This window comes from Bubalus kerabau, chromosome 14, assembly GCF_029407905.1.
Source record: "Bubalus kerabau isolate K-KA32 ecotype Philippines breed swamp buffalo chromosome 14, PCC_UOA_SB_1v2, whole genome shotgun sequence".
Taxonomy (NCBI): Eukaryota; Metazoa; Chordata; class Mammalia; order Artiodactyla; family Bovidae; genus Bubalus; species Bubalus kerabau.
The window spans coordinates 10,572,002-10,597,780 of NC_073637.1; the positions used below are offsets into that span (position 1 = coordinate 10,572,002).

General features: G+C 51.9%; 1 protein-coding gene across 1 annotated transcript in view; it reads right to left on the reverse strand.

Moving 5' to 3' along the window:
- TG (thyroglobulin) overlaps positions 1-25,779 on the reverse strand; it is a 235,784-nt gene that overhangs the window by 186,069 nt on the left and 23,936 nt on the right. The window contains exons 12-22 of the mRNA XM_055545720.1: positions 24,625-24,762; positions 23,939-24,016; positions 23,279-23,391; positions 20,975-21,077; positions 19,738-19,938; positions 15,875-16,087; positions 14,346-14,500; positions 12,920-13,076; positions 10,777-11,001; positions 2,795-2,944; positions 533-703 (exon numbers count right to left, since the gene is read on the reverse strand). Coding sequence (XP_055401695.1) covers positions 533-703; positions 2,795-2,944; positions 10,777-11,001; positions 12,920-13,076; positions 14,346-14,500; positions 15,875-16,087; positions 19,738-19,938; positions 20,975-21,077; positions 23,279-23,391; positions 23,939-24,016; positions 24,625-24,762 — 1,704 coding nt within the window. The remainder of the gene's footprint in view (positions 1-532; positions 704-2,794; positions 2,945-10,776; positions 11,002-12,919; positions 13,077-14,345; positions 14,501-15,874; positions 16,088-19,737; positions 19,939-20,974; positions 21,078-23,278; positions 23,392-23,938; positions 24,017-24,624; positions 24,763-25,779) is intronic.

The following is a 25,779-nucleotide window of genomic DNA, read 5'->3' on the forward strand; positions in this document are numbered from 1 at the left end:
GAGCGTTTGTAATTGTCATAGGATGATATTGACCCTCACTGTGTCTCAGGAAGTGAGCAGGAGGCTGCTGGAGTGATGAGGCTCAGAGAAGCTGAGCGATTTGCCCTGGGTCACCCAGCAAGTAAGTTCTGGAAGAAAGATTGGCCCTTGGGTCTTCCCCTAACATCCCACTGAGGGAGAAACAATGACCACTTTTAGGGGCAAGCTGCCCACAAGAAAGGAAACCTCAGCAGATGAATGGCTTTTAAATTCATTTCTCATGAAGCTGAGTACTTAGGGGTGAGGTTTCATGATGTCAGAAATATTTTTTTCCAGTGATTAAAAGAGAGAAAGAGCAAAACAATAACAATTTTTGGATCTGAGTGATGAATATTTTTTCATCCTACTAATCTTTCAATACCTACGTAGTTTAGAAGTTTTCAAAATAAAATGCTGGTACAAACACATCTTGCGTGTCTCTCCCACTTTAGAAAGCCCAGTGGGATTGCATGCCCTGTTCCCAGGAGTGGCTAAATGAGTGGACTGTGCGTACCCAGACACTGGGCGTCCACCAGGGGGGCCTCTGTCTCCGTCCAGGGCAGCCTCCGCCCCTCGCCGTCCACACAGAAGGCCTCCTCACTGGTCCTGTCCCTCTGGCTGGCTCGGTACTGGCCGTCCTGGTCACACTGCAGGCCCACCTCGTTCTTCTGACAGTCGGTGACACCTGGAACCAAAGATGAACACAACCATCAGTGTCGTTGGGTCTTCCCTGGTGGTCCAGTGGTTAAGACTCCATGCTTCCATGGCAGGAGGGGTAGAGGTTCCATCTCTGGCTCTGCATGGCCAAAAAAAAAAAAAAAAAAACTATTGGTGTTGTGCTTCCTATCTGCCCGGCTCCCAGTCCTTGATCAGACATCCAAGTCCCATGTCTGAGCCAGACACACTCCCCCAGCCTCAAACTTGTCAGTGTCCCCACCCTGACCGAAGGACAATGTCTGGGCTCGCCTTTGGGCCACAAGGGCCTCTGTGACCTGGCCCCGCCCATCTGACCCTCCGCCTGCACCTGTGTGTCCACATCAGTGGGTACCACCAGCTCTGATACCATTTTCTGGACCCTGACCCTGACTCTGCCCCCTGGTTCTTCTCCTGGTGCCCAGCTCTCCCTGGTTCTCAGGGAGTTAACTCTTTGCCACCCAGTTCTCATTTCCTCAGGGAAGTCCCTTGACGCCCGAGTGTCACACCCTGTCCTCTGGACCCGCATCTCTGCTCAGAGCCGAGAGCATGATGATTATTTCCATCAGTCTGCAGAACGGCTGGTTCGCAGCTGTCTGCCTCCCTCCCCAGCGGGCAGGGACCTCACCTGGGTCTGCTTCCTGTTATAGCCCAGTGTCTTGCTCAGTGTCTGACACGTATGTAATACAAGCCCGCCCTGCCCACCCTGGGCTTTGATACTGTGATTTATAATAGAAATACGTATCTGGTCTTGATCCGCCATGTCTGGAAGTGGACGTTCAGAGAAAGGAGGTGACTCGGCCAAGGTCACAACAGTAGGAGGGAGAGTGGGGAGCAAAGGGGAGCAAATGCATTTGGGGCGGGGGTCCTGAGCCCCCGCCTCCTGCTCAGCTGCCCACCGTATGTGTATGCAGCATGCCCTCCACAAACAAGGACCAGTGCATGGCAGGGAACCCCTTCCCAGAAAGGATCCCTCGGGCCGTGTGACGGCACCTCACATCATCCCAGACTGGAACCCACGTGTGAACATCAAGGACGCTGTGTTCCCAGAGAAGAATCTCTTCTCTAGAAGGGATGCTGGACTTCTGGCCTCGGGAAATCCTCTGACCTCTTACTTCCTTGGAAATACCGCCCTATTTCTACTGCTCTCCTGACCAAAGAAGACCTCCTCTATCACAGAAGGGGACTTGATCTCTTTTGATTAATTATTTTACAACTCCAAACACGACTCAGATTTCAAATAGTAGTAGCCACAGTTGCCTCATGTTGACACCATTTCAGAGTATCATGAAAAGATGCATGAGGCAAGTTATGGGTCCGGGCGAGGGAAAACCCAACCTTCCCCAGGTGACTGTTAAGTAATAGACCGAGTGAAATCACATGACATACGGGAAGGCCGCCGTAAACACAGACCCGACAGATCCATGGGCCCAGAAAGGGAATATGAGCTACACGGTGGTGGTGACCGTAGGTGGAAAACATCTTCCACGTCTAAATCTGATAACACTGACTTACAAAAATCGGAAGTTTCAGAATCAGACTATACCAAGATCAAAGGCCAGTTATGTCACTTTTGGGGCAACTTTCACACTATCTGAGCGACTTTAGCTAAGTCTCATCAGATGAGTCTTGGCTTTCTTACACGTAAAAGTTGAGCTCATAATGTTTATCTAAAAGGAGAATTGGGAGGATTGACTGAGACAACACTAGTGAAGTGTCTGGCCTGGGTTTTAACAGAGCAAAGACATTCAAAGGTGGTGCCCCTTTGATTATGCTATGGACCCAGTGGTGCTCAAGGGTGGGCAATTTTGCCCCCCCCGCCCCCCCATTTAAGAGATACTTGGCATTGTTTGGAGACAGTTCGGTTGTCACAATTTGGTATGCATGAAGGAGGTGCTTCCAGGATCTGACAGGTAAGGACCAGTGCTGCTGCTGAATAAACACCCTCTCACACAAGGGACAGCCCCCCCCAAATGAAGAACTGTCTGTCTCCAGATTCCAGGAGTGCCAAGGCTGAGGTGTCCTGCTGTATTCGCATGGCACTGTAGGGTTTCTCTTTCAGGCAGGACCCGTGAGGACTTACAGTGACTCTGGCTGAAAGCTCCAGCATAAACGGTAGTTCTGCCCTCAGGACAGGGGACACAGGCCAGGCTCCCTGCCTGTTCTTGGTAGAATCCAGCAGGACAGGGAACACACTGCTCATCCTGAAAATAGCTTCCTTCTGGACACTTGACTGGAAGAGATCAACAGAGCAATGAGGTTAAAAAACAAGACACCTGCTGTACAATTACAACCTCAGAATGCATTGGATCTGCGAAATTCCAAAATCAGACAAGAACTCATTCATTTAGCAAATGCCCACTGAGAATGCACTGTGCATCAGGCTCCAAGAGTCAAGGATAAGCCGTGAAGAAGGTCCACAAGGTTCCTGCTCTCCAGGAGCTGAAAGGGCTGGTAGGATGAGAGGGTGTCTGACAAGAATGTCAGATACGAGTGAGATAAAGCAGGAGCAGAGGGCATGATAGTGAGGAAGGCCCCTCTGAGAGACAACTTGTAAGATCTGATGAGTGAGGAGTATGCCAGGCAAGGATGCAGAAGAGAATTTCAGACAGAGGGAACAGCAAGTGAGAAAATCCTGAGGCAGGAATAAGTTTGGATTCTCCAAGGAATGAAAAGAGAAAAGCCAAACAGAGCCAGCTATTGAGTTAAAGCTTAGTGGACAAAGAGAAGGATGTCATGAGATGAAGTTGGAGAACATCTTTAAAGATGAGCACCAAAGAGGTTTAAACCTTTAAAGATGTTGCCATGGGAATGCGGTGGCGAACAGTGGGGGGTGCAAACTTTGGGGTCAGACCCAATAAAGTCCCCCTCCTCCCTGTGCCTAAATGACTGTGGACTTCTCTGAGGCTCCATTTTCTCCTCTATAACATTTTGTTGTTTATTCACTAAGTCATGTCCAACTGTTGGCAATCCCACGGATGTAGCCCGCAAGGCTCCTCTGTCCATGGGATTTCCCAGGCAAGAATACTGGAGTGGGTTGCCATTTCCTTTTCCAGGGGAATCTTCTCGACCCAGGAATCAAATCCATATCTCCTACACTGGCAGGCAGATCCTTTAGCAATGAGCCACCTGGAAAGCCCTCTCTGTAAAATAGGGATTCATTATATTATCCCACTGGAGTGTGGTAGTGATGTGCAGAAAGCACGTGCCATAATCCAGACTCCACAGGTGCTCAGTCTACAGGTGAGGGAGTTGTTCCTTGTAGCCTCAACTCCTGCTGTCTCTACACAGGGTGCCCTCCCTGTGGGGTGATCGCAACCATTCAGCACCATCTGACTCCACTCACATGGCCTCTTCCTCTGGGTCACTCAGTGATGGCGGGGCTCAGACCTGGGGCCACCAGGAGGTGAGATGCCCAGGGCACGGGATCGACAGAGGCCCTCATGGTTAGGGTATTGAGGCTCTGATTTCCTCAGAAACCCCAGGTGTGACCCTGGGAGTGGGGACCTGCTCCTGTCCGCACCCTGGACGCCTCCCTCCCCTCCTTCACTTCCTGCCTGTGCGCCCTGTCAGTCTGCAGACTCTCAGGGCCTCTGTCCCTCTGACTCTAACACTCGAAGCCCTTCTTACTGTGCTTCCTCCAACACGATACGAGCTGCGAAACAGAAACCCAAACTGGACAGACGCCCGTCTCATAAAGGTTCTAAGTTGGCGTCCAAGAGCTCTGCTCCCCGGCTTGGGTATGAACTTGGCCACACTGATTCGGACAGCTCAGACAAGGGATGGCAGAAAGAGGTTCCCTCTTGCCTTTTTTCTTGGTTCAGGGTTGGGCTCCTGAGAGTTGGTCAAGTAACTTCCAGAAGAAGTGAGCTGTTACTCAGGGAGGGTGGGAGTCAAAAGCATGCCTGCTCTTGGGAGCACTGTCTTGGTGTCTGGCGCTTCTCTGTGTACCTACTGCATGTATATCACCTCAGCACATACGGGAGTTTGCATGTTACCCCCATTTCACAGATGAGAAAGCTGAGCCTCCGGACATTCATGCACGATGCCCCTTTACCCGCTGCAAGGGGGAGTGGGGAAGTAAAGTCATAGAATATGCCAAGCACGGTGCCAGGTGTGTCACCAGCCACCACCTTTCACGGTCACCACCTTATGGAAAAGGTATCAGTGCCATTTTAGTCTGGAGAAAACTTATGTTCAAGGTCAAGTTCAACCAGGCATCGAGGCGATACGGGTGGGATCGCAGTCCCATTCTCACCAAACCAAAGCCTTTTCTCCACCCACCAATTCAGCCACCTTCTTTTGACGAAGAAATGAAGCCCATACATGTGGGACCAGCTAGAACGGAGCCCGCGTGGATCTGACAGCTACTCTCCTGCGTATGCATATGCGTGTAGTGTTTCTGAGTAAATCAGAAACCCAGGCCCACCTTGGAAACAGAACCGTGTGTTTTCCGGCCTGCCCGGCGCCATGCACACCCTCGCTCAGAGTGGAGTTTCGTTACTTCTATGAGTCACATTGTTGATCATCTCTAGTATTTTTACCTCCGTGCTGCGGTGTTTTTTTTGTTGTTTTTTTTTTTTTTTAAGCAGTCTCCAAGTTCATTGCTGAAGGAAAACAAAACCTGTGCAGCAAGCCTGAATTGCTGCCTCCAAACCCCGGTGCAGCTGAAGGGGCAGAGAAATGATAGCTGAGATATTTGCTGCCATAAACTTAAGGGCTCTCAACCACGCACAAGGAAGCCGTGTTGTGTTTCTCTCCATCTCTGACGTCAAGTGTCCTTTCCACCCAAACAAACCCTTGTAAACATCACGGTGAGCCTCCTGCTCTAGCAGGTAGGTCCTCTTCACAGAAACAATTGGGTGTTTATCCATCAGCTAAATCCCCTCATGGAACTCACTGGAAAACCCCTGAAGCCTCAGTTCCCTCCTCTGTAAAATGAGGCCATTTGGCCCAAGTTTGTGAGTTTTGCAAAGCTTTGGGGTTATGCCATCCCTCCTGCCAACCGGATCCCAGGGTCCCCAAATCAGGCAGCTACATTCGTGCTGAAGAAAATTACCTGAGGGCAGGGAACAGTCCTTCCCTCCTTAGCCTGCTTTGCTCAAGCCCACCCCTGGCCTGGCCCTGTCACTCTCCAATTTAAAATTCCCCCATTGTGACCCCACCAGACCAAGCCCCTTGCTGTGCCCCCAGGCACCTCCACGCTGGTTCCCGCCGACCATTCCAGCTCCATCTTTTGCCACGTTCCCCACACCCACATTCTCCAACCGCACGAACCATGTGCTGCTGCTGCTGCTAAGTCGCTTCAGTCGTGTTCGACTCTGTGTGTGCGCTGGCCCCATAAAATCCACAGCACTTCCTAACTGCCTGCTTTTGCACTAATCTCCATTTCTGGAGTGTCCATCACTTTAGCAGCCTCAACACAGGGGTGCACACACACATATACACACACATACATACATACACACCACTGCTTGTCTGCTCTTATCCAAGCAGCAATTTCTACTCACCAGCCTTTGCTAGCCCGGTAAGCCTTCTCTGACTGCCCTGACCGTGATGCAAAAGGCTTTTCACATGATATTTTAGCTGTCTTTTCACTTAACCTCGCCTCAGCTAGACTGTGAGCTCTTTGAAAATAAGGCTATGACTTTTGGTTCCCTGAGTATTTCACATTATGTGTTTGACACATAATTGCATTTTGAAAGTTTGGATGGGATAGATGGAAAGATGGATGGATGGAAGGATTAATGGAAGGATGGACGGAGGGATAGAGGGATGGACGGAGGGATAGAGAGATGGAAGGAAGGAAGAAGGAGGGAGGAAGAAAGAGGAAGGAAGAAAGGAAAGGAGGAAGGGGGGAAGGAAACAAGACGCAACTTGTTACTTTAGGAAAAAATCCATAGAGAACTAGCTCTATAATAAGAACTTGCAGTGAATGAGTGAGCTAATGTTGTCCAGAACGAAAATGGAAAATCCAGACAGTTTCCCTGGGATTCTCCTTAACGGGCCAATTTGGCATGAAGGCTGCCCACAGGTAATTCTGAGGAAAAGCCATTTGGCTGGCCTTGAGGCAAGAGGGTGAACGTAACTGACCCCATGGGAGTTGCAAACAAAGCCTCCCGCCCCTGCAGCAGGTACTGCGTAGGTCAAGACGGCCCTGCCTGACGGAGTCACAGGAGGCAGATACTCCCATTGGTCCCCGTGAGTCACCGCCCTCCCAGGGGACCATCCAGATTAACCCCCCAAGACGGCACACAGAAACCCTGCCTCATCTCCACAGGACAATGCTCTGCTTGTAGCCTTACAGCTGTGTTCCAGATGCACTTCAGAAGGGAAAAGAGTCAGTTAGAACAGAAACAAGGATCAGAGGGCATGATTTCACCAAGAGCCCTTGTTGAGAAGGGAAACTTGTGAATCTGAGGACAGAACAAAGATTTTGGAACCAGCACAGCTGAGTTGAAATCTCTCGTAGCCAACTGACAACAAAACCATCTGCTGAATTTTCACTATGTGTGAATAGACGTGCTTTGTATCGATTATATTCTGCTATGCAAATTGCAACCCCCCCACCATGAAATAGATATTACTGTCCCTGGTTTCCAGATGATTTCTAGTGAAGATGGGCAGTGTCCCAAGAACCCACACTGCGAAAGTGGTGGAACCATGGCTTGAACCTAGATCTGACTTCCAAGACTTCCAGCTTCCTGACACTGTCAATTGTACTCCCCCCACTGCTTTGTCCAGCCCATGGGATTAAAGATACTGGACTCTCTGGACCAGAGCAATGCAGAAACTCAGTAGAGGATGGATGTTGTCATGGATACTGGAGGAAACCCGGGGCTTTTGTGAATTCCATTCTGGACCTTTCTGAGCATTTGGAGTAAGGGGTGGGGATGAATGGCGTGCTCAACAGTTCCTTGTGAATCAGTAAAAAGCTGCCGCAGTTGACAAACAGAATGTAGGTTTATGTAGAACTAGGATGGGCAGACTGCAGCCTTTGGGCCAAATACTGCTCACCTGCTGTTTGGCAAATGAACTTTTACTTAGAACACAGCGTTTTTCTCCCCACTATGGATGACTTGAGTCCTCGAGACAGAAAGAGAATGGTTTGCAAAGCCTAAAAGACTTGCTTTGGCTCTTTACAGAGAAAGGTGGCCACCTCCTGGAGCAATTGCAGCCCCGGCCAGACCTTTCTCTCGGCCCCTTCCCCAGGCCCACCCTGGGGCTCCCACTCTCTGGAGCCTGGTCACCCCAGGCCAGGTTCTGATTCCCAGTCCCTCACTGCTCAACACCCACCAGGAAAGTCTGCCTGAACTCCTGGTTCAGCTTTTCCTCCCATCTCCTACTTGAGCAGGACTGTCTGTCCTGGGAGACAGGAAATGCTCATCTAATCATCAATCAAGGTCCCTAGAGAAAACCCAGGCCCAGATTCCAGGCCACCCCCTTTATTTTACAAGGAAATGGGGAACCGGCACTTGACAGGCCCCTCTCGCCATCTCCTGTTGCCCCACCTCTTGGCTGCGTGTTCCAGAGGGGGCACCCGAGGTCACTGAGCCTCAGAGGGGGCTCTCAGATCCCCTTATCAACACCACCTGGGGTGATCCTAAAAACACCCTCCTCCCAACACACACACACACACACGCTCTCTCTCTCACACATACACACACTCTCACACATACACACATTCACACACTCTCTCACACATACACACATTCACACACACTCTCATACATACACACACACACCACACTCATACATACACACATTCAGACATACACTCACACACACACACCCATATGTACACACACTCATACACATAAACATACACAGACTCACACACTCTCTCACACACACACATACACACTCACACACTCACACACATTATCTCACACATACACACACTCACAATACACATGGTCAGATGTACACACACACTCTCTCATACACTCTCACACATACACACACATACACACCCTCACACACACTCGAGTCTTTTCTTGGCAGTGGAGCCCAGGGCCCTTCACAGCGAGTCTGAGGACCCAGCGCCAGGTGCTGCAGAGACCCCCACTGCAGTGACCCTCTTCACCCCCCCTGGGGTGGCACCATCCACACCTGCTTCTGCTTCTTGTTCTCTTTGTTTGGGCAGCTCTTCGAGGTGGAAGGATCATGAGGGCTGGTCCCGGAGGACCTAGGGTGACTCATCCACAGAGAACCAAACCCCTTCTTTGAGTCAGCCCTGCTCTAGGCACTGCAGACCCATGGCCTCCCCTCATCTGGCCTCCACCCCTTCACCTGTCCAGCGGGGGGATGACCTGCCACTGGGGGCAACTGTGATGGCCGAGTGTTGGTGACGATGCCTCATCAACTGCAAGATCCTCTGTAAACATTAGCAAGAAGCATTGTCTCTGGTTTCTGTGCTGAGGTAGCAGCATGTGATATCTAGTGTGGAGCTTAGAACTTGGCATGGATTTCACGAGAGGAGAGGCCTTGTAGCTTTTGTGTGGCAACCAATATCAATAGTGGAAAAATAAATAAATGAGAAACATCTTCTCTCTCTTCAGCTCCATAAAAAAGCCTCTGTGTCTCACGTCATGTGGGAGGCAGCTTCTCACTGTGAGACCCTGGAAGCTTCGGTAGCAGATGGAAGAATGGCCCCCAAAGAGGTCCACGTCCTAGTCCCTGGAAACTGTAAACACGTGAGGTCACGTGGCAAAGGGAGTCCAAGGTTGCAGATGGAAATAAGGTCGCTAGTCAACTAGCCTTAAAAGAGGGAGAGAGTGCTGGATTATCCAGCTGTGTGTAGTCACACATACAGCTGATTCACTTTGTTGTACAGCAGAAACTAGCACAACTCTACAAAGCAATTACACTCCAATAAAATAAACTAAAAAATAAATTTAAAGAAAAGAAATGAAAGAATGGACTTCCCTGGTCTTACAGTGGATAGGAATTCACCTGCCAACACGGGGACATGGGTTTGATCCTTGGTCCGGGAAGATTCCACATGCCAAGGAGCAACTAAGTCCGTGAGCCACGACTGCAGAAGGCTGTCTGTCCCAGAGCCCACGCTGCACAACAAGAGAAGCCGCCATAGCAAGAAGCCTGCACACAGCAAGGAAGGGCTGCCCTCACCGGAGCAACCAGAGAAAGCCCATATGCAGCGACAAAGACCCAGCACAACCAAAGATAAATAAATAGATAGATAAAAAATTTAAACAACCATTACTTTGAAAAAAAAGAAGCAAGAGAAGCGTCCAAGGGAGCTGTGATGGCAGAGGAACGGCCTAAGAACTACAGCACTTCCAGCTTTGAAGATGAAGGAAGGAAGCCAAGGGCCGAGAAACGTGGGCACCTTCTAGAAGCTGGAAAACAACGCAGGAAACTGATTCCCTCCCAGGGCCTCCGGCAGGAATGCAGCCGGACGACACCTGGATTTGGCCCATGTGAGAATTCAAACCACAGAACAGCAGCATATAAGCAGGTGGTGTTTTAAACCGCGATGCTTGCAGCCATGTGTTATAGCAGCGACAGGAAATGCACAGAGCTCCCATTCAGGGAGCCGGCAGGCACGGGTCAGTGAGGGTGCTTCCAAGGCTGCTCCTGTGTCAGGCCAAGAACAGCCCCGTGACCTCCACCAGGACTCCCTGCCCCGGAGCCACCATGCCCTGGGCTGATCGCTGGCCATCCGGGGGTGGTGGTGAAAAAGGTCCTGCTGTAGCCAGACTGGGGTAAGTCACAGAGCATGCGCAGGGTGGACGCCGGCCTTCTCCACAAACGCAGCGCAGCCCAGGCTGCGGGTCTGTGCTCGGCAGGGGCGAAGCGGACGGATAACCCCAAACACGGGGCTGCTTCCTTCTGCCATGCTGCTCCCCGTTTTAGCTACTACCTGGTGGGCGATAACTACATGCCCACACTCACAGCTGGACATCTGAAATGTTTCCACTGAACGAATAAATAAGGGGTTCCCCACTCTGCATGTCGGAATAACCTCCCTCAGAGCTCTGTGGCCATCCCCCAACTGGCACGGCCCAGTAACAGTGGTCCAGGGAGACAGGAGGCACCTACCACACCCCAGTGCCTCCTGACTGGCATTGCTGGTGGTCACAACTCTGCCGAATCCTTCCAGGCACCCAAACTGTGTCCTGGGAGAGGTGCCAAAGCGGTCCCCTTGGAGGAAGCGGATGGAGGTGTCTGCTGAGAACGTCTTGGAATCCAGATGAAGCTGGAATGTTCCGCTCTGAATCAGATCTGCAAAGCGCCCAGCGAGATACTTGCCTGCCAAGGCCTCCTCTGCAAGACAAGAGGAGACAGGGTGTCACCTCACTGTTCCTGCTGGGGTTGGTCCAGGTGCAGAGCTTCCAGAATGTCCACGTTGAAAAGATACACAGGTCTTACCCAGTGTCTCAATTTACAGACAGAGAAACTGAGGTTCAGAAAAGGGGCTTGATTGACCCAAAGTCACACAGAATCAGAAGCGCATATAGGACTCCAATCCAGGTCTCCAGCTCATGCTATTTCTGCGACAGCAGTGTGACCCTCAGTGCTTCCCAGGTGGTGCTAATGGGACAAAACCTGACTGCCAATGCAGGAGGCATGAGACTTAAGGGTTCAGTCCCTGGGTTGGGAAGATCTCCTGGAGGACGGAATGGCAACCCACTCCAGTATCCTTGCCTGGAGAATCCCATGGACAGAAGAGCCTGGTGGGCTATAGTCCACAGGGTCGCAAATAATCAGACACAACTGAAGTGACTTTGCAAGCACACATGCAATGTGACCCTCGCTGGTAGAGAATATCAGGACCCCAGTCACTCATCTAACGTGCATTATCCAGGTATACAGCTGTCTCAGCCTTTGCCAAGCCACCATCTCTGAGCCTCAGTTTCCCCATCTGAAAAATGGGCTGGGAAGTCCCCTTTTGAGGTTGGTGGGGATTACAAAACAGGACGTGATGGGGCCGCTCGAAGGGAAAGTGGAGCCTCCACCTCAACGTTCAGCTTAAAGCTGGCAACATTCCAGCTGTGGAACTACGAGGGTTTCCTAGGAAGGAAGCAGGTGGGCAAGCCCCACACCTGGAGCTGGGACACCCCAGCACACAACGAACATCCCCGCTACGACGGCTACTGTGAAGGAAACCCCAGGCCATGGATGCCAGGAATAAACATCACATCCATCTGCAGCTTCAAACACACTGAAATTGTGCAGCCTGTTGCCAGAGAACAACAAAAAGGGGCTCTTAATTCATAATGCTGGGGTTTCTCTGGCAGCTCAGCGGTAAATAATCCGCCTACCAATGCAGAGACGTAAGAGATGTAGGTTCAATCCCTGGGTCGGGAAGATCCCCTGGAGAAGGACATGGCAACCCACTCCAGTATTCTTCCTGGAGAATCCCATGGACAAAGGAGTCTGGAGGGCTACAGTCCACAGGGTCACAAATGAGTCTGACATGACTTATAGACTAAATAACAACAACAGAATTCATAATGCTATGGGGAGGAGTGGTATTAATAACGGTCACAAGCACTGCAGAATGGCTGAGATACAGCCTGCCTCCTGGGTTACATTCTGGTCTCTTCTTCGACTTCTCCCTCATAGAGCAGCGGTCAAGCTCCACCCAGGCCTGACCCTGGGTGTTTGGCCACAAGATAGTGCAGGAGAAATAGGAGAAGTTCTCACCCTCTAGTCAGAAGACCATGGGTTGTGTCCCACCCTGGCTCAGAATAACAATCATGAAGTCCACGCTACTCCCTCTTAAGTCTTTCTATTCTCAATTCATCCATACCATCACTGCACAGTTCCAAATAGTGTACTGATGGATGTAAACAGTGTCAGTGGTCTGAGAAGTTCTCTGATTGGAAGTAGAATGAGCAAAAATTATAAACCAACAAGGACTCCCTCACCCTACCTCATTGTCCCCTTCCTCACATGTGTCTTCCTTCTCTGTGCCCAGAAAACCAAGAGAAGAATTAGAAAACATTCTCAAAAGCAGTCAGAGGGTATTATTATATTTAGCACTAGTCAGCTATGGGCCAGAACTCTATTGCTTTTTATAAACTTCTCAGTAACCAGCTCCACCCACGGGCCAGGCACGTGGTGGGCTCTCTGGCCCCACAGGGAGGCGCTGGGGCCGCACTGGCTCCATCCGATGGACGGAGACACTGAGACCCAAGGAGTCTGCATGGTCTCAGGGCAGCAGTGTAAGAAAACATACCAACGTCCCACAGGTCTGGGAGAGAGGCGGGGGGTGCATCTGCAAGCCGCAGTTTCCACGTGATGTTGACTCCTAACCGCTCCCTGCTCAGACACTCTACCTTCACCGAGGAGTCGTCACACACAGGGATGGAGACAGGGTTTCCTGCCATCTTCACCTGCATGGAGATGCAGACGGGAGTTCAGGAACATGAAGCCAGGAGCCAGCTTTGCTGAGCCTACGCCGGGCACCGAAACTGGCTTATCTTACTGTTGGAGGAGGTTCCGGAGAGAACAAGACTGCCCCTAGACCTGGGAGCTGGCCCTGGGGCAATTGGAACTCCTGGGCCCTCCCCTGTCCTTCGAAAGGCTGCTCTGCACCCCCACAGCCTTGCGGGAGCCATTTGGGAGGGCACAGCCTTGAGAGAGCCGGAAACTGAGGTTCTGGGTCCAGAGAGGTTGAATCACCTGCCTTTGTCACACAGCTTGTAGACAGAGGTGTTAAGTGGCATTAAGAGCCAATGTACATGGGGAAAGGATCAAAAAGCAGTAGATACATGTACATGTGAAAATAAGATAGACTACAAAAAATATACTTAGAAAAAAATGTAAAGATTCTCAGAAAATAATAAAAAGGGCACGCGCGTGCACACACACACACAGATAAAGAAAGCTCAGACACTCCAAATTCATGGGGCCATAATTCACTGGAGAAACAATTTCTGCCGACTGCCCAAGTCCTCGCAAGACCCACACCCAGCAGGACACAACCCTCCCTCCCGGGAAGCACCCACTGGCTCCTCCAGTGTGGCCACGCAGCCTGGCTTCTTGCCCCACCTAAGGACGCCCCACAGTGCCCGCTGACCATCTGCAGGGCAGGGTGGGAGGATGGATGGTGGTAGGGCCCGGTTAACTCGAGGGCAGCACCAGGCAGGGCCTCTCTGTGCACTCTTTGCATCGTGCTCTTTCAAAGGCAACAGCCAGGAGCTTCTGTGTGGAGTCCTGGGGGTGTCAGTTTATCAGAAGCTGGGGCATCAGAGGTGAATGAGAAGGTGAATGAGAAGGTGCTGTGTAAAAGCAGGGGATTCTGTGGCTCTACCATTTCTCAGTTGTGTGACTGCCCAACTATTTTAACTCATCACAAAACGGTAATAATAATAGGGTCCCCGTGAGGTCTGCATTAGCTATGCCATGCCAAGGGGTGCAGAGTGCCTGGCACAGTCTAAGTGCTCGGCACACATTTGGAGTGGCATCTGTGTGCAGACAGAATGGCCAGTGAGACCAATCCCACCTCTACCTCTGTGTCATTAGCCTTGTCTGAGCTGCTTTCTCATCCTAAGTCTCAGTGGGTGAAATGAATGAGGGTTGAACTGCAGGTTCATTTGAGCCCTGAGGTTCTCTGCCCAAAGACCCTGAGCTCAGTCCGAGCCCCGCTTGTGGGCACATACCTGGATCTGACAGAAGCCACGGGCCGTGAGCTCATCTAACAGGAAGACCTGGAATGCCAGCAGCAAGCCCGAGTAGTCAGCACTGCACACCTTGCCCGGAGGGAGCAGGAGCTGGAACTGCGCTTGGGTCTGGAGAGTCTGCCAGAACTGGGGCCCTGCGGGCAAGCACCAGAGGTCAGCAGACAAGGGCAAAGAGCTATGGGGTTCTTTTGGTTTTTTTTTCTCTGCAAAAACAAACCCTTCTTCATTTTACTTGGAGTCCACAAGTGCTGCCATCTTGCATTGTCAGCCTCTGGGTCTAGCTACTTTCCAGCACGCCAGCTTGTCTCTGAAATCACTTAGCACCCTCACAGCAAGCTCAGTCCTGCCTCAGCCTCTAAACCCAGGCTGAGGTCCTGGACATTCTTCTTGGAAAATCTTCCATAATACCTTGCACTCAAACAGGGCCATGACACCTGCTTTGGCCAGTTGAGAGTAGATACCGCAGCCTATGTGCAAGACAAAAGTTGTGCAGTCTGCAACCTGCACAAACGTACACAGCAAGCCTGCACTCCATTTTAGGAGTTCAGGACCCACACCTCTCTTCCCCCAAGTCCCTTACTCATGACAAGTCTAGCTCTGATTTCTAGCTACTCAGTCACCATCAGGGGGACAAGTCACTTATTTGTCCAAAACACATTCTGAACTTTTTTCTGGATAGCATTCTCTATTTCAGAATGCTTTGTGACAAATTTGTGTCCTTTGCTCCCCTGCCGGCCACCCAGAGCCTTGTGACAGTCAGTCCCAGAATCTGGGTCTCTCTCCTGAAAGCCCCTCCTGTTGCCCTGGGTGGACCTAGCACTGGTCCCTGTGCTGACCCTGCCCTGCCTGGCTGTGAGTAAGTACAGCCAGTCTCTGCCTAGGCGGACGCAGTCAGAGTTTGGTGTCGCGTCACAGCCACGAGCATGTGAAAGTGGGTTCGCTGTGAGAGCAGGAAAAAGGAGCTGCCCATATTTAAATACAGCCCAAGTCCACGGTGATCAGAACAGACACCATAGCCTGGAGCTACAGATGGACTGAGGGGAGGCGGGGAGGGGAGATGCTGGGGGGAGGCGGGGAGGGGAGAGGCTGGGGGCAGGCGGGGAGGGGAGAGGCTGGGGGGAGGCGGAGAGGGGAGAGGCTGGTGTGGCAGTGTCACTGTGACCCCAGGAGCCAGATCAGCAGCTCTAGCTTGTCAGCATCATAGTAAGCAACATGGCCACTGAAGCATCTACACCTTGAGAACAGTCCTGTATCCAGGACTTCCCATGGGAGCCAGAAACAATGGAATGTGTCTCAGGGAGCAGATTGCTCCAGAGAAGCCACAAATAAAGCTTTGCCCCAGGGGCCTGGGAAACACACTTGATCATTCTAGAAGAAAATGCTGCATTGAGCGCTCTGTTCTGCTCTGATGCCACACGCTACCCTCAGGTGGGGAAAATGAAGGCCTCGGCCCCAAGCCCTGGGGGTGGGGAGCAGGAGTCCGGGCGGACCTTTCGGGGGCCACTCACGTTGGCAGGCGCGGGGCTGGGGCGGCCGGGACTCCCAGCGTCTCCTCTGCACGCTGCACAGCAGCGGCTCCGGTGGGAAGGCACTCCAGTAGCCCTGGCCGCACCGTAGTTGGCACCGCTGCCCTGCGGCCACGCCCAGGCCTGAGGCGCGTTCACACAGGATAGCCCCGCCAGCCACGTCTGCCACGCTGAAGGGCAGCGGGCACTGCGGACCTGGGGGGAGGAAAGGGGCGCCTGTGGGTACCTACCCAGCATCAACGCTGAGCACCTCCACCTCCCATTTCTGCTCATGAGCACGAGGTCCCCCTCACCCTCCCTTCCCTCAGGCCAGCCTGGGCCCACCCACTCCCTCTTCACCCTCCTGTTAGCTAATCCCATTCTCTCTCATTTTAACAGACACCCTTGGGTCAGGGAAGATCCCCTGGAGAAGGGAACGCTACCCACCCCAGTATTCTTGCCTGGAGAACTCTACGGACAGAGGAGATGGGCGGGCTACAGTCCATGGGGTCACCAAGAGTCAGACACGACAGAGTGACTAACACTTTGATAGCACTTTTGAGCAGAAAAGGAAATGGAAATGGCAAGCCACTCCAGTATTCTTGCCTGGAAAATCCCATGGACAGAGGAGCCTGACAGGCTATAGTTCATGGGGTCACAAAGAGTCAGACACGACTGAGCGACTTCACTGCAACTTCAACTTCACTTTGAGCAGAGATGACTCTCACATCTTCAACTCCACTCAGGCCCTCTGGAGCACCTTCCCATCTCTAAGTCCAGTTCCCACCCAGTCTCCTCCACCTCAGAGCCAACAGGGCCAGGCTCAGCATCTGCTGCCCACGCCTTCCCACGCCTGCTCCAGCTTCAGCAATCCCAGCTTGAAACCTGGTGCCTTTAGGCAGAAACATGGCAGCCAACCCAGAGGGCCCCACTGCCTCTGCCCACCAGCTCAGCTGTGGCTCACAGCTTCTTGACTTCTCTTCATCCCCACCATATATCCTTCATTTAGACATGCGTCATCTCCCTGAACGGCCACTGAAGCTTCCTCACAGCTCCGTGTGTTTGGGCCTCACCCCCTGCCCTCTGCTCCCATGTTCAATCCACTCCCCCCACCAGCAGAGAAATGTATGGAGCTGGACTTGGTTCTCAAGTCTCCCGAGTGCCTGCTGGCCTGACTTCCTCTCTGCTCTGGTCTCCTCTCCAGCCTCGCTTTGCCCCAGGGCAGAGTTGCTATTTCCCAACCATATGTATTGTACAGCCCATGACCTTCCTTTTTCTATCTGCTTATCTGCCTAGAAGATTTCTTTTTGGGTTGTCAGTTATCAGTTCAACCGCTTTAACTTTCTAACAATTTTCACGGTTCTTCTAGGCTTGCTTTAGCCACCTTTATCCAAGCCTTCAGGCCCCCTGGAGTAGACTGCCTTGTGAACAATTATACAAGACTATCTGCATTCCAGTCTCCCCACTGGACTGAGCCACAGAAGGGGAGAGGATGTCTCTCCTCTGTTTACCCAGGGCCCAAGGCTGACCCAGACCACAGGCTCCAGGAGTGTGTGTTAAATCAATAGATGAATGAGTAAATTAAAAAACAGACATGGTCAGTGACAATTTCATACCTGGCTAAAGATAGTTAATTATCTGACTCTAGAGCACAGCCTTGCTGCCTGTACATATCTGGCTTTAAAGCTTGCAAGCCTCGCATGACTCACGGTTACCTGGGGTCCTCAGATGGAAAATGACTCTCTTGGGTTTTCAGGGTGCAGCCTGGGCCCCTGTCTAATAAGGACAATGGCCCCTGGACAAGACTGTGTGCTGGCATTTGCAGTGGGCTCATGGAGTTGGCTCTTAGCCACGAGGCTAAGCAGTTTACAGAGACTATTTGAATTAACCCTAACAATGGTGATAAGAAATAGCTATGATTCCCCCTCCCCATGCCCACAAGTTACATATTGGGAACTTGAGATTAAGGGACTCGCCCAGGGTTACCCAGCAAGGGTGTTGGCAGAGCTGACACTTGAGTCTATCTGTCTGACCCCGTCATCTGAGCTTTCTCCCCACACTCTGTAGCAAGTCAGCAGGAAGAAGCTTTGGGGAACTCAAAGTGCTTGCTGTTCCACTTGCTAGCTGGGTGGCTTTCAACACATTAATGACCCTTTGTGAGTCCCAGTTTTGCCATCTATAAAATGGAAAGTAGGACTCTTCTATCTATTTACCTGCATCCCTGGGGGGTGGGGGGCAAAAATGGGGCATATGATGTGACAAGCACATTTTAGTAGGTGAATCTCTGCACAGGTGAGCTACGATCATGGAATCCTGGCAGGGCCAAGACACAGGGGGTCTTTCAGACCCCAGAAGAGCTGTGCTCCCAGACCTGTTCCTGCAGGACACTCAGCAGTCTGTTCCTTGGGTCCCAACAGTGCAGACCACTCTTCGATGTCCTGTAAGTTCAATGTGTCTGATGCTAAGGCTGACACTCGTTGCTCTCGGCAACACCCAGCAAGGGGCTCTTCTCATAAACACCCATCAAGCACCTGCTATGTTCCCTGCATGGTGGCAGTGGCTGAGCGTTTTGAACAGAACCCATAGAGACTGGGAGACTCAAGGTCTTGGGAGAAAAGGCGTGTAGTGAGAGCCCTGGGCACGCACCGCAGGTTTGAGGAAGGAGACAGAGCCCCGCAAAGAGAGCGTTGACTCTTCCTTCCCACCGTTTTTTTGAAGACTCCCCTCTCTCTTAACAAATATAAATATCACTCTACAAATGTAAAAATTCTCTTTACACATAGAAATCACTAGACTTAATTAAATATGTCTGCACTTCCAAAATGTTCCCTAGAGACTGCAAATGTTAAAAAATAATAATAATAATAAGGCAACAAAACAGTAAGAACAACAGAAGAAAGGCAACTGCCATAAAATTAGTCATTTTGTGCAGCATTTCTCAACTGTGCCAGACCCAACATCCCAACTGGTAATAAATATTTCGCAATGTCTTCATTTACTGCTCTGGAACAAAAGTCACAGATAATGTAACCTACTTGTGCACACACATTTTAAAATGACTACAGTGTCCTGTGACTTGAGAACACAGGAAAAAGTAAAGGTAAGTAATTGATAATTCAATAATATGTTTAATAAGTAATAATGTATTTCAATATTATATATTCATGTACAGTTCAATATTTTATACCCAAATGATCTTTTAAAGTAGAAACAAAAATAGATAAATCAACACCTCCACTGATTCCTGAAGCTCCCCAGCTGGGATGGACCCCTCTGAGGTCCCCCCACTGAGATCCTGCCGTCTGGACCCTCCTCCCCACTTGAGGATGGGGAGACCAAGACCTGGCACCCCCCAGGAGGCCAGCACCCAAGCTTCACTGGCTCGGGAGATTGCCACAAGGGCTCGCCTTGGTTTGAGCTCCTGAATATTCACTGGAAGGGCTGATGCTGAAGCTGAAGCTCCAATACTTTGGCCACCTGATGCGAAGAACTGACTCATTGGAAAAGACCCTGATGCTGGGAAAGACTGAAGGCAGGAGGAGAAGGGGACGACAGAGGATGAGACAGTTGGATGGCATCACTGACTCAATGGACATGAGTTTGAGTAAACTCCAGGAGTTGGCGATGGACAGGGAAGCCTGCTGTGCTGCAGTCCATGGGGTTGCAAAGAGTCGGACAGCACTGAGCGACTGAACTGAACTGAGACAGAGTTTCAACGTCACGGGGTCAACTGCAATCCCTCACACAGATCCCTTGTCTCCCCTCCTTCCCTCACTGTCCTGACACCTTTGGTGACCCCTTCACCCCAGCCAGGGCCAAAGAAGGGATGATAGGACCCCCACCAGCCCGGGGGCATCACCACTTACTCTCACAGGCTGGCTGGCTCCCGGCCACGCGGGTCCCGGGTACCTCCTCTCCACTGCCCAGGACGCACCAGCAGCTGCCCTGGGCCGGGTCGCACTGCACTGGGGAGAAGCCTCCATCCTCTGCCGTGCAGGCCGGGCTGTAGCCGGGGCTGGTTCTCCTGGAGGGGACTCCACTCTGGAGCACTTCACAGAGGCTCGGGCCTTGAAGCAAAGACAAACCACATGTGTTCTCTGCCTGCATGGCTGTCACAGCCCTGGTCACCACCCACCACCCACTGCCACCTGCCTACAGGGCCCCTGGGGTCTGGGGCGGCCTCCCTACTAGGGTGTTGCACTCAGACACTCAGCTTTGTACTCCCCTCTCCACTCCATGCACGTGCGCACACACACACACACACACACACATTGCCTGTCTTCAAGGAGCTTAGAATCTTAGAGGATACTTAACAAGTAAGTGAGCAACTGCAGTTGAGATGCTAAGGATGATAATGGGGTGTGCAGGGCAGTTTACGAGCCCATAGGGCAGGAGTGAGCTCTGCTGGGAAAGACAGAGAGGCCTACAAGCCTTCTTTGAGGGACTGATGGGTGGACGGAGTAAGAGTTAGCCAGCTGGGGTTGTGGGTTTGCAAAGGCTGCACCAGACCATAAAGGCCCAAGGAAAAGAGTGACTACCTGCTTGAAAAGCCTGATTATAGTTTACTATTCCTGGACCTGATGCTGAGATGGAGAAATAAGAGAAGCCCAAGAAGATACAGGAGCCTACACAGAGAGGTCCAGAAACCTCAGCAAGGAGCCTGGGCCTGAGGACCACAGGGAGCATTGATGGGCTCCAGGCAGAGGACAGCCACACATGTGCCCTTTAGAGACACCGTCTTAACCTCACTGTGGAAAGCAGATTGCTGGACCAGGCTGGAGGACGAGGGGCCAGGCAGGAGCCCCGGTATCAGGGCTGCACAGCGGACTGCATGAAGGCAGCGGTGCCCACTCTAATAGAGACCAGTGCTGGTTTGTGCCTCTAGTTACCCCAAACCCTGCTATATGTATTACTCCCAAGAACCCACTGAGGTGGGGGAATCGTGCCCCTATTTCATAGGTGAGAAAACTGAGGCGCAGTGGGGTTAGAGGCTTTCACAGCTCTGGAATGGCCAAGCTGGGACGTGAAGCCAGCTCTTGGGGCTCCGTACCTCATGCTCACGGGGTGGGGGCTGGAGAGTGATGCGGAAGGGCCAGTACTCACACTGGGCGCTGCTGTTTTTGCCAGGGGGCACGCCCTCTCCTGAGGCCGGATCCACACACCAGGTGCCAGCCTCCGACACCTGCAGCCTGGCAAACTCTCCTGTCTGAGACAAAACCGAGGTGGTGTCACCCAGCAAAGATGCTTCTGTAAACTGATAAGTCAGGAGCCAGACATCAAGGATATTTCTCCCGAAACTACTGGCGATGGCTTTTCCAGACTTTGGGGAGGGGCTGGACGGGGCTGTCCTGTTCGAGACCCTTTACGTACGTTGTCTGAATTCATGGCTGTAACATCCGCATGAGACAAGAACTGCAGTGCACCCATTTTTAGAGTGGGGAAAACAGGCTCACTCAGAGAGAGAAAGTGATACAGCACCATCCAGCTGGGAGTGGCTGACCCAGGCTGGGCCCAAGCCTGCCCAGCCCCAGAGCCCAGCTACTGTCTTGAAAGCATCCCCCTAGTTTCGGAAACGATTTTCAACCTGCATCCCTTGGAGAAAAGGGGTCTGTAACAGAAAAGAAAGACAAGGGAGGAGGCAGTCCCCTGCCTTTGCCCAGGGCCCATCTCTCCTCGGCCAGCTGGGGATGCTGGGCAAGCTCCTCCAGTTCACTGGGGCAAGTTTCCTCATCTAAAAAGAGTGGAGATGGGACCAGATGGACCCATGCACTCCTGGAGAAGACCGTGTCCTCTCTCCTGTGTGTGCAGCTGCAGGCAGAAGGGAGGCCAGTTTTTCCAAGCTCCCTGGGACCACTGAGGGTTTCCTTGAACTTTCCGAGGCCACTTGTTCGTTCTATACTCTGCTGTGCCATTTTCACAGATGATAAATGACCATCTTAACGACACCCGACATTTACAGAGACCATAATCAGGAGGCCCCCAGGGTGTCCTTCCGGTCCCTGATGTAGGTAGAGAGCCTACGTCCCCCTTCTACTCAGCGAGACCCAGGGAAATCAGATGAGGTGCCCCCAGGTGCATGGCTTTCAAGCCGCACAGGTAGGATGCAAACCCAAGCAAAGGTTTGGGAAAATATGGGAGTGTGAAGATCTACAACTGAGAACACACTAGCTGCTAACATGACTTCTGCTGAGGAGCCGGTCCAACACACAGCCGTCCAGTGTGGGCACTGGGCATCTTGGGTCCTGCTTCCTGGCACTTGGGTCCTTCCAGGAGCCAGCCTGGAGAACCACACGATCGGAGGTTCTCTGGGAGCTGGTCTGAATCACTTTTCCCTCTGTCAGAACTATGCTTCCTGCCTCTCCTTCTCCACAGGTGGGCTTGCAGGCTCTGATGATGGAGCAGACTCTCATTTCAGGGGTAGGGAGCTGCCAGCCAAGACAAAAGACTAGATCTGCTAATTTCTCTACAAAATTCTTCCGTAATCAGGGTCCATGTTTATAGCACCAAACAGTATGAATAACAGTGAGGAACAGTAACAAGGAAACTTTTGCTCAGTAATCTGCATTTTATGAACCTCTGCACTGCTGATTTCATCTAACTTCCTTGGAGCCTCTGCGAGCCCAGCAGAGTGGGGGTGGTGTTCCTATCACCCCTACTTCAGGGTACGGGGCCTGAGCCACAGGGAGTTCCATCAGCTGGTACCTGAGTGGTTGGTTCCAGCAAGAAGTCTCTCTCTAAGAGCTTTCACATCAGTCACTGCCCTAAATCATGACCACCAGGGAGCTGGAGAGGGAAATATTACAGTCTTCCATTTATGTTGAGAAGCTGAACTATGATGAGCACGTTGACGTGGCCACATGGTTTATGTATGTGTATATTATTCTTCAAAGGGTTTTCACTAAAGGTTATTTCCTAAAAGCCTCAAAACAGTCCTAGCGCTAGGGAAGATTAAAATGTGGCCTGATCTTAGGATAACACAAAGCCCAGAGAAGCACAGAGACGGTAGATAAATTGCCCAAGGTCATACAGCTTGGGCCTCCAGGTGGCTCAGTGTTAAAGGATCTGCCTGCCAATGCAGGACATGCAAGAGACGTGGGTTTGATACCTGGCTCAGGAAGATCCCCTGGAGGAGGAAGTGGTAACCTACTCCAGTATTCTTGCTTGGAAAATTCCACGGACAGAGAGTCCTGGCGGGCTACAGTCCGTGGGGTCATAAAAGAGTCAAACACGACTGATCAGCTAAACATCACCACCACCACATAGCTTGGATCAGCCAGGGCTGGGACAAAACCCGAGGCCTAGAATTCCTTGTGAGTTTTCAATTAAAACAAGTTTATTGAAAACTAGAAAATTCGCCATCCAGAAAGTTCTGGCTTCTGGAACCTTCTTGGGCCTTCAGAGACTTACCTCTAAGCAGGTCGGGATGAACAGGTCTTTAGGAGATGGTTCTGCTTGGACACCAGCCTGTTTCCAGCTGGAAAGCAGCCCACTGGCTCGCGATCTCTCGCAGCTGGTGGGGCCTGGGTGGGGAGAGAGGGGAGCTCTCTACAGGCTGGCCGCGGGCGCTGAGGGCAGGTGGGGAGCCCAGGCTGGCCCCGAGTGTTGGAGCCATGCATCTGGGTGGGTGGAGGTGCCTTATGCAGAGAGCTGGGACCCCAGAGAAGCAGGCTGAGGGTCGGGGACAGAGACCCACGTGGGACATTTCATCTCTGAGACATAAAGTGAGTGCTTGATTACATGGGTCCAGACTCAGAAGAGAGGTTGGACTATGGACCAGACATGAGGTCATTGTAGAAAACACAGAAATAGATGAAACTTCCCAGGAAGCAGGTGTCGGGGGGTGGACCTGGGGCTCCTTGCCCACACCCAGCTCCCTCCCTCCACCTGGGAAACGAGGAGCACCATTAGGAACTACAACCAAGGTCAGGGAACTCTTCCAGGCCTGGGGACTTGGGGGTGTGTGGTCTGCCTGCTCTCGGGGGTTGATCTGAAGCGCTGGCCCACAGAGCCTCCCCAGGCAGGGCGCCCACTAGAAGGCCCGCTGGCCGGTCCGGAGGCCCCACTTACACTGCGGGATCTGCCGGGAGCGGGCAGTCAGCGAGGCAGGGACGTACTCTCCCTTCCCGTCCACACACCAGCAGTGCCCTGGAAAAAAGCCCCAGCCAGAAGTTCAGGAAGTGCCCAAGGGCCCTGCCCTGAGGGTCCTGCAATACACACTACCATATACAAAAGAGATAACAAATAAGGACTTGCTGTATAGCACAGGAAACTCTACTCAATACTCCGTAGTGGCCTATATGGGAAAAGAATCTGAAAAAGAGTGGGTTTAGGTATAACCTACTCACTTTGTTGTACAGCAGAAACTACTGTAACATAGCATTACAAATCAACCATACTCTAATCAAAATTTTAAAAATTCCTAGCAGTGCCAATAAGTTCTCTCACCCAAACCCCTACCTGCCTGCTCTCCCTAACATGGTCCACAATCAGAGGCCCTAACACCCAGAAACCCCAACAGCTACCCACTTGATCTTCAGGCAGGTAGAAGGTTGCCACTCCCATTGTACAGATGAAACAATCAGATGGCAGAAGAATTAAGGGACTTGCCACCAGCTGCTGAAGAGAGGCCTAGAGTCCACTTTGCTTTGCCCTAATAGTGCAGGGCTCTTTCCTTTCTCTCTTTTTAGGGCTGTTTTCTCCACATGAAAAGGAGGGGTGTCCCTCAGCCTCCCCAGGGCGCCTGCCCGCCTCACCCATCGTGGCATGGCACTGCACAGGCTCCCAGCCTCCGAAGGCATCACACTGCGGCAGGTAGGGGCTGGACCGCACAGGGCTGGATGCTCGTGGGGACTCAGCCAGGGTCACCAGGCGTCTCTGGTAGAAGTCAAAGGCTGGAGTCAGGAGAGAGGAAGAGAGAGGTGAGCACTGGACGGGCAAAGCCTAGGCCGAGAGGACTCTGTCCTGAGAACAGCCACCTCGTCCTTTCCCAACATAGGCAGCCTTTTGATTTCTGTGACAAACATTTCCACCCCAAAACAAGACAGAGGCTCATCAAGGAGGCCCTCACCAGATTGCCCTTTAAAATTAAAATGAAAAAAATTAAAATGCCGGCTGATGGGAATTCCCTGGCAGTCCAGTGGTTGGGACTCCACGCTTCCACTGCAGGGGGCACAGGTTTGATCCCTCGTCAGGGAACTAAGATCCCACAAGCAACATTGTGCAACCAAAGAAGTAAAAAAATGTCAGCCAAGTTTGAAGGAATCACTGTTCCTCCTTCAGGAATTCTCATCTAGAGCCCATCAGGTTAAGGCAGAATCTCCAGGCACATGGGAGAACAGTGATCGCTGAGAACACTGACGGCATGTTACGGAACTGACTTTCCTCCTGTGCCCACCCCTCCTCCCTAGAGACCCCGGGACACCACTACTGGGTTCTGTGGGTCAAAGACGCTTTGCGGCCCTCGGTCTCTTTCTGGGCTGGGCCTTCAATCCCCAGACTCCCCAGGCTCCAGAAGTCTGCACACCAAGAGCTTCCTCTCCTCTGCACAGTTAGAGATGCCCCTTCTCATCTGAAGGGGTGACCAGGAAAGGGACCAACCCTGGTTGTTCTCTACAGACACTTCCTTTTTTCCCAATGGCGTCAGACTTGCAAAAGCAGAGCTGGTGGCTTGGTGGAAGGGAACTTCCTTAGCCTGACTTCTGAGCAATGTGCCACCATGACATTCAGCCAATAAATTCCCATGGGGCCAACGCTTCTCTCTCTTCCTCTAAATTTCCCTCCCTGACAGAAGTGGTCACCACTCAAGGGAATCAACCCCTCCTCCCCTCTTTGATTACATGACAACTTGCCCAGGCACAACATTTTTTTAAAAACTGGGTTCCTGCCCAAAGCAGAATCTCCAACTCTCT